We start from the raw sequence: 9,397 nt of genomic DNA, 5'->3' as shown, positions 1-9,397 counted from the left end.
AAGTACCAAACTCTATTTTCCGCAAAAATAAATATTTGGGGGAAAACAACGATAAATAGAAACCCAGACGTTGTTAGCCTTCCCTTTCTTCTTCTCCTCTCTCCTTTTCTGCAAATTTGTTCATCGATCTAGATTTTATTCTCCATCAATTTTCTAACTTGGTAAGCAATTTCTCTAATTAATCATCAATTCTATAATGGGTCGATTTTATTTTCCCCAATTTTTGATCAGAATTTTCCCAATTTGAGTTTTTGATCATCGATTTAGTTGTTCTTCGTCTTTTTTTAATTGATTCTACCCCATTAATGTAATCGATTTTTCTGGGATTTTTGACGAAAAAAATTGGATTTTTATGCTGTTTAAATTAGGGTTTTGATTTAATATCTAGCAAAATTTGGGCCCAACTACCGTAAATTTTACCGTTAATTTTTATTCGGTTTCAAACTAATGAACTTCAGTTTTTCTGGGTATTTTTTGGTTTTAATGTTGTATTGCTCCTAATTTTTTGTGTGTATTTTTTCAGGTAATTAGTCTCCTGATTGCGATTGCCCGCCAAAATTGAAGTAATTAACTTCCATTTTGATTATTGATGTTATTCAAGGTATGAATTGTCCTATTTAATGCATGGACTAGCTATACATTAATAAATTGTTGAGTTGGTATATATCATGTTTAGGCACTAGTCTGTTAGACTCCTAATTCACTCAAGATGAATACTTAGTTGGCATTGTTCTTTAAATGGTTCTGATGTTTTTGTGCAACTCAATTGAGGGTTTCATGGCAGTTAGTGACTTTCCTGTTGAACAGTTTGATGTCAAAATCAACTAATTTTTAGATTTGGGAACATATAATGCCTTTGGAAGCTTAACCTTTTTCTTCTCTCTTCTCTGCATTTTTTTAAGGTTGAGGGGTGGAGGTGGGGGTGGGGGTGGGGGTGGGGTTGAGGGCAGGGGCAGGGTCAGGGTCGGGGTCGGGGTCGGCTGGGCTGGGGGTGAGTTCATCTACAAGTATATTAGAGTTGATGTCTTAGTTTCCTTAATTGAATTAATGAAATTTGGGGGTATGTTGTAGGTTATGCATCTGTGAATTGTGTTGGTCATTTTTTCTAGTTGTAATAATAGAAATATAAATTATTATGTGTGTTGTTTTTATTTATTATCAGCACTAAAAATTTGGAAAAGATCAAAATATAATAACATTTTGTTGTTTTCATTACTATGGTTGATGCACAAGCTTTCTATTGCTGAAGCATTTTGTTTTACGTATTTGTTTGCATTTATTGTTTACGTATTAGTCTAATTTCTTGAGTTGTCTAGCTGATTCTTGAGTTACAAATTTTGAGAGTATTTTTCTCTCTTACAGTTTTAGGAGGTATCATCTTCATATTTGATGCACAAGCTTTCTATTGTTGAAGCATTTTATTTTAAGCATGTGTTTGATTGTGCTTAAACTACTGTCAGAAGTTGGAATCATGCATAAGCAATCATACCAATTGGTCTAATTTCTCTGTTTATCTAGCTGATTCTTGAGTTACAAATTTTGATAGAATTTTTTCTCTTTTACAGTTATAAGAACATCTTCTCATCTGATAAATATGAACGAAAGAGATTTGTTGTGTAGCAGCCATCGGGCTTTTGATTTAGCAAATGGCCAGCAAGTCCAGAATCAAATTCATCCTGAGCCCTGCATTTTTTTGGGAAGCACATCTAATTTTCCACGGTCACATATAAATCAGGTGTTACCTCCATCTGGAAGTATGAACAGCTTTGATCTCCACCATTTACCAGAGCATGTTGTTGGGAGGCAATCTTTTTATGGGATGACACAGTATAATCAGCTTAACCATCCTGCTACAAATCAGCCTAACTTCTATAATGGGCATTTGGAACCTGCATCTGGATCGAGGGTGTTTCCAGTTCCACTAAACCATGGATTTGTTGACCAACTACCATCTTCAAGTAATTATGGAGGCAATGTGGTTCCCTTTAATGATCATGGGAGGATCAATTACTCAGCAGAAAGTGTTAGAGAGTTATGTAAGGGGAAAAATTCCGAAGGAATTCCTGGGAATGTTATGCATTTTGGTGCTTCTGCAGGACCTAGTAGCTCTTCAGCTGCCCCTATGACTAGCAGTCATTATGATTCTGGGTCTGCTTCTACGGAAGCATCACTTTCTTTGCCAGATTACAGAGGCAATGGCTCTTATCCTATGATGGAAGCAGTTTCAGGAGCTAGGCATAGATCTGGTGCTGTTGGGCCTCATATGGATTCTGCTATGTTGCATAACTATAATAATTTTATAGTTCAAGGGAATTATGGAGGCCAATCTTTTCAGCCATCTAGCTGCTCATGGTTGGAGCAACAGTCAATCAGCAATGCTGGGGGTTTACCATGGAGTGGACCTCCCATGTTGCCTTATTATCAAGGTAATGCATTTGTCTCTGATGATTTCTATTTCATCCTGACTCCTACGTGCACACAACTCACAAAGAGGAGAGAGAGGGGGGGGGGGGGTAGAGGGAGAGAGAGGCTGGCACAATGACCCGTGTAACATGCATAAACAAGTGCACATGATTGATGATTTTTTTCAAGTTACACGCTTGAAGTGTGATTTTTTTTTTTTTTTTTTTTTTTTTTTTTGGTTTTCTTCAGAAATTGTTGTATACGCTGATGGCTAATTAATGATTTCCTTTTATGATTTATCCAGGGAACAATATTCATGGAGGTTCCCCTGAGCTAGGAAATGCTTGTCCACCTGGTAACACTGAAAGATCTAGTAACCATGGCTCTGCCAATTTCTTGCATGTGCCACCTGTTATTCAACAACACCACAATCTACATCCAACGCAGAATATTCAGGGCGTGAGAGGGTATGGTGTTGCCTGTTATCCACCTTTTCTGGCAGTTCCAAGTAGAGTTCCACCAAGTGATGGTATGATTCATGATCTTTCGTATATATCCCAAGAAAGTGCTGAGCCAGCAAATAGGCCAACAGGCATTAGAATATATCGTTCTCATGGAAGAAGCCTTGTGCCTGATGTAGCCTCCAGACGACGTGATCTTCCTCGTTTGAGGACTCTTCCAGTAGATGTATGTCCATTCTTTAAACTTCTAATTCATATCTCTAGCCTATAGGTTAGAATAACATAATCTGATCTGCTTAATTATTGCATATCTATTATGATGCATGACACTTGTTTAAGTTATCTGCTTTTGCTTAGAAAATCATTACTCCTTTATTGTTCTGGGAATGAACAAGTAAAGGAGATTTGATGTTACCTGGGCCATTAGAGTTGCAGGCTTACTGCTGATAATACTAAAATGATGCACAATATAATATAGACGAGGAACCCCTGTTTTTATAGACTGCTAATATACTGCGTCGTTGCTTACTTGTAGAGAGTTGCGCTTTTGGATTTCCCAGACCTTTATGAAGTAGACTACGATGTCGAGAGCATTATTGATCATCATAGGGATATGCGTTTGGATATTGATGACATGTCCTATGAGGTGAGTTATGAATCTGATCTTGATTTATGAATCTTATATATAGTGTTAGAAAATAAAACCTTCTCTTGCAGATCAATTACTGAGTGCAATCTGACATGTACATTATTCTTACATCTTTACATGTACCCTGGTAATGGTGATATGATATGATATTTGCTTTCTTTATTGCAGGAGCTTCTTGCTTTGAGTGAACGTATTGGGACAGTAAATACTGGGTTGACAGAGAAAGACATTAGATGCAATCTGAAAACTAGAAGATATAAGTCTACTGCAGCTACTATCAATTTAGAGGAGTTGCCGTGCAGTGATCAAAAGAACGACTCATGCATCATATGCCAGGTAAAAATTACTACTGTATAATGTTTTGTTTTATGGTTCTGTTCTGGGTGCAAAAGTAAGCTTGGTGCACTTTTTAATTGAAACCTTAGCCTGTTAAATGAAAAAAAGCTCTGTAGACATTATGATGATGGTCGTTGTTGGCATTGCAGGATGAATATGAAGACAATCAGAAGCTGGGAACCCTAGAGTGTGGACATGAATACCATGTAGATTGTTTGAAGAAGTGGCTGCTCTTGAAGAACGTGTGCCCGATTTGTAAATCAGCTGCCTTGGTTGTGGATCGCTCTTGATGGACTGAAAAAGCTTCCCTGCCTATCAACTGCTTTAACTATGTAGAACTTTTATCGTACTCGTACATATTATACTTTTGGAGATGAACTTGTATAAAAACCATTTATTCAGGGCACTTCTTTGTTATAAGAGGTGTGGCCATTGCCGCCAACTTATATGCAGTGGTCCTTTCCTCCAGAATGTCACGGAACTGTACAGACCTTTGTAAACTTTGGTCCTGTAGTTGGGTCCTGTTAATCTAGTATTTTTGTGAATAATCGAGCATTAACTTTGTTCTTATCATGTTTTGTTAATCTAGTGCTTTTTAAGTTGGTATCGCTTTATAGCTTAGTGCTGGTTTGGTTGCAAATGGGAATTTACTATTCATGTGAAGTCAAGGAATTTACACTTAGAAACTGTATTTCCTATGAATTAAAAAGTAATTACTCAAGTATAATTTTTATTTTTACAAAATTTCAAGTTAATTAGTACACCAAATTAACGCAGATCTCGCTTATAGCCAAGCTTAAATTCAAAATCAAAGACATAATTAGCTAAACAAACATCCAATTTTTACCTTGAATCAACACTTATCATTAATTTCAAAGCTAATTCACAAATAAAATCAACAAAAATAACAAATTTGATTAAGTATTGAAACAAAAATCAAATACAAAAGAATAAAAAAAAATAAAATAGAAAGGCCGATAACAGAAACATGATAAATCGCATAAATTTTCAATGTATTGATGAGATAGAATTTATTATACTAGTAAATGAAATTTGAAAAGGAGGAGAGAATAGAAATCAAGAACGAGAAAGAACACGAGGAACTCAGAGTAAAGATGAGGAAGAAAGGAGGAATGTGTAATTAGCTAAGGATAAAAAACGTCCAAAACAATATTTTGACTCATTTAATTTGACATGTCGTACTCGTATTGAGCTAAAATAACAACACAGTTCATGAAACATTATTAAGGTAAAATAATAAAATTAGATACGAATATAAATATAGAAATTAAAGTATAAATATAAATATATAATTAATCACAACACATCACTAATGTGAACTTTTACCCTTCACACCGCCATATCCAACACCATATTTTTCTCAATTCCCAAAGCACTCATGTTGATTAGGGGATTTTTCCCCACCAATCACCATCTGACAAGTGGACCAATCAGGTTCCGCCATGTGTCCGTCACATGGGCCAATAGGCGCCTGCCACGTGTCAAGCAATGATCCGTCCACTATGGACCAATTACGACACGACACGTGTCCTTCCCATGACACCTGGGATAACCGGTCACCTAGGCCTAACTTCCGAGGGAAGCCCAATCAGCCCAAGGTTAACCTAAACCTAGATTGGCACGTTTCCCGAGGTTATAAATACCTCCCTTAATCCTCATTAAGGGGGATTACGCAAAAAACGCAGATTACACACATTAAACACTCTCACCTAGAGAGACCCAATCACTTTAATTTCCGCATTAATTACTCCTTAATCAAGTACTAACTTGACCGTCGGAGGCGGATCTCCAATCATCCGGAGCATCCGTTTGTTTTGCAGGTACAGGCGTCCGGTTCCAGTCTCGGAATTGTAACTCTTCCGCAGGACATCAGAAAACCCCGAAACATTTTGGCGCCGTCTGTGGGGAGAGTACTTCTGAGATGGCATCCACGTTTGTACCAAAGAGAGACGTCCCCCGGACGACCCTCTAGTTCAGTCGGACCACGATACTGAGAATGAATTTAAAGTTGAAGCTCACACAGCTTCAGACGGACCTTAAGGGCCCGACGTACCCGTCATACCGAAAGGAGGGAACGGGAACATCTTCAAACTGGAAGCGAGCCAGCAGGCGCACCGCCTGTTCGGCAGCAGCCGACTGATGGGTCTGCTCCCATCACAAGGAACGAACTCATGACCTTCATGAGGGACTTCAAGGGAGAAATTCAAGAGTTGATCAACAAGAAGCCGCCTGCTCTGGACAAGGAGCAGTCGGCTAAGAAACCCTCCACTTCACGGAAGAGGAAGCCAGTTCAAGGGCGAGAGGCGACCCCTCATCCTAAATCTAGGAAGTGGGAGCCACCTGCCCTTGATTTCACAAAATACCGTTTTCCTACTCCAGGTAATAGGAAACCTGTTCGTCATATTCAGGCGGACGGGTCGAGGAAAACATACACAGACGCTCGGCTGCTGCTAGAGCAGAAGAAGAGTGACCGATTGTCAGAGTCGGCCTCTACTTCAAACTTCCAAGACAGTCTGCGAAATACCTCGATGAGGCATACTCAGTCGTATCATGAGGGTCAGTCAGGCGGCACCTCCCGTCAGTCCGGCTTTCATAGCGACCAGGCGGTACCAAACTTACCGTTTGTACCGCAACAACAATATTTTTTACAGCCACCTCCGTTTGGTGGACATGCAGCAAAAAATGTCCAACCTATGGACTGGCAGCTACGGTTGCTTAGACTTGGTGAACAGCCGTCGGCCTTCTCCAAGGAAATTACTGAAGCCGCTCAGCCGGCCAAAGTGAAAAATGTATTAGTAGGCGCCTATGACGGCACTACTAACCCAGAAGACCATCTGATGGCATTCACCAACCTGATGTACCTTCAAGGGTTGGATGATCCCACTTGGTGCAAGTGTTTCCCAGCGACTCTTAAAGGAATCACACAACAATGGTTCGGCAACCTGCCGACTGGTTGTGTAAATAACTTCAAGACGCTTGCTTACTTATTCACCTCCAACTTCGCCATGAACATCCCTGCGAAGAAGACGACCCTTGATTTAGGAACAATTCAGCAGGGCGAGAAGGAGGGGCTTCGTTCTTACATCAGGCGGTTTAACCTGATGAGAATACAGATTCAAGGGTTACCGGATGAAGTAGCCTATACTGACTTTTTCAGAGGTCTCAAAGACGGGTCGACCTTCAAATTTGATTTGGTCCGAAAGAGGGTGGCGACTCTTCAAGAGGCCTTGATTGAAGCGGAAGCCTATATACAGGCGACTGAACTTTGTAGTACGGTAAAACAGTCAGACGGGAAAAGGTCCGACAAAAGAGAAGGACGACAGAAGCAGTCGTCAAACAAAGACGAGAAGAGAAAAGAGGTCTGGGCAACTGATTCCTCTAAACAGCCGTCCCAGAAGAAGAAAAAAGAATTCAAACCATACTCCCCAAAGTATGTGTTTAACAAGGATAGCCAATTTATCCTAAAGGAAATCAAGGCACGGATCTCAATTGAGAAGCCGGTCCCCATGAAGGGTTCTGCAAACAATCGGAACCAAGAAAAATTCTGTGATTATCATGAAGATGTTGGTCATCACACCAATGAATGCATCAGTCTCATGCGGTATCTGGACCTCCTGGCTAAGCAAGGTGATCTTGTTACTTATGTCAAGAAATCAACGGGGAACACTTCCTCGAAAAAGCAGTCGACTAAAAAGAATCAACAGGCCGACAGCTCTGATACAAATGATGCAGTCGTCTACACCATTGCAGGCGGCTTCTCAGGAGGCGGCCCCACTATTAGGGGCAACAAAGACAATATCAGACGGTTAGATGTAAATTCCGTTCACCAAGAACGGCCCTCCAAATATTCATTTCCTGAGATTGTCATCACTGAAGAAGATCTAGGAGGGGTAAGAGGGCCGCATGACGACCCTATCGTTATTGAATGTAAAGTGGCCAACCAGAGAGTTGGCCGAATCCTCATAGAAACAGGAAGCTCCTCAGATCTCATCAGTAGCAAATGTCTGTCGAAACTAAAATATCAGACTGATTGCATACATCCGGCATCCCACCCTTTAGTAGGGTTTGGAGGAGGAGTCGTCCTTCCAGTGGGACGAGTGGATTTACCCATCCGCCTGGGCGAAAAAGGGGAAGGACGACACATGGTAGTCTGGTTCTTGGTAGTAGAAGAACTCTCGGCCTACAACATGATTCTGGGACGACCAACCCTGAATAATTCCAAGGCTGTTATAATCCCATCTCTTATGTTGCTCAAGTTTGAGAGGGATAATGGAACAGTCGGGTCCCTAAGGGGAGATTAGAGGATGGCCCGAGAGTGCTATCTCTCGGATGTCAAGCCCACTGTTATGGCCACTATGTCGAGCGGTGGAAAAATAGACCTTGACAATGTCAAGGTGAGTGCGCCTGTTCAAGAAGCAGGCGGCAAGAAGAGAAAGGCATCCCAGACAGGGGCCGCAAGAAAAGACAGAAAATAGCAATCATTGGCAGAGGAGCGGTCGGATGAATTCCGCCCTCAGCCAGCTGGTGAGCATACGGACCTGATGTTAGATGACTCGTGTCCTAACAGAACAATCAAGGTTGGGACGACTGCTCTAAAGGACCTGGGTGACGACTTTCACAAACTATTGAAAGAATACAAGGACATCTTTGCATTCGAAGTCCATGAAATGCCAGGCATTAGTCCTGATCTGGCGGTACATAAACTGGCCGTGGATCCGAAAAAGAAGCCGGTACGGCAGAAGAAGCGGAACCATGGCGAAGAAAGAAGTCAGGCGGCAGCCGCCGAAGTTAAAAAATTACTTGATGCAGGGTTCATTCGGCAATGTTACTTCCCAGACTGGGTTGCAAATGTGGTGCTTGTTAAAAAGCCGAATGGCACCTGGCGAATGTGTGTAGACTACACAGACTTAAACAAGGCGTGCCCCAAAGACAGTTACCCTCTGCCTAAAATTGATAACCTGGTCGACTCAACAGCCGGCCATGCTTTGATGAGCTTTATGGACGCCTACTCTGGTTTCCATCAAATTCCTTTATGGAAGAAAGATCAGGAGAAGACGGCCTTCGTCACTAATCAGGGGTTATACTGTTACACGGTCATGCCGTTTGGTCTTAAGAATGCCCCGGCCACTTTCCAGCGAATGATAAACACTGTGTTCTTTGATCAGATTGGGAGAAATGTCGAGGCATATATTGATGATATGATTGTCAAGTCTAAACTTCAGAAAGATCATCTGTCGAACCTCCGAGAAACTTTCGCCACACTCAGGCGGCACCATGTCATGCTCAATCCCAAGAAATGTGTCTTTGGAGTTGAGTCTGGGAAATTTCTCGGATTCCTTATCAATCAGAGAGGAATAGAGGCGAACCCTGAGAAGGTGCAGGCGGTCATCGACATGCAGTCGCCTCGTACCATCCGAGAGGTTCAGAAGTTAACAGGTTGTCTGGCGGCCTTGGGAAGATTTCTAAGCCGATCAGGCGACAAATGCCTATACTTTTTCCAGGCAATTAAGAAAAAGGCAAGGTTTGA

The 9,397-nt window shown here is 41.3% G+C and overlaps 1 protein-coding gene across 1 annotated transcript; it reads left to right on the top strand.

Annotated features, from left to right (window-relative positions):
• LOC110686935 (probable E3 ubiquitin-protein ligase ZFP1) lies at positions 1-4,455 on the top strand. Its single transcript, XM_021863547.1, has 7 exons — positions 1-161; positions 524-601; positions 1,566-2,426; positions 2,708-3,090; positions 3,400-3,510; positions 3,682-3,849; positions 3,999-4,455. Exons 3-7 carry the CDS (start codon positions 1,595-1,597, stop codon positions 4,137-4,139), a joined length of 1,635 nt encoding a protein of 544 aa, XP_021719239.1. The 5' UTR covers positions 1-161; positions 524-601; positions 1,566-1,594; the 3' UTR covers positions 4,140-4,455.
• Positions 4,456-9,397: the final 4,942 nt, after the last annotated feature.

Source organism: Chenopodium quinoa, unplaced genomic scaffold, assembly GCF_001683475.1.
Source record: "Chenopodium quinoa cultivar QQ74 unplaced genomic scaffold, ASM168347v1, whole genome shotgun sequence".
NCBI classification, from domain to species: Eukaryota; Viridiplantae; Streptophyta; class Magnoliopsida; order Caryophyllales; family Amaranthaceae; genus Chenopodium; species Chenopodium quinoa.
This window is presented reverse-complemented; position numbering and strand designations above follow the sequence as displayed.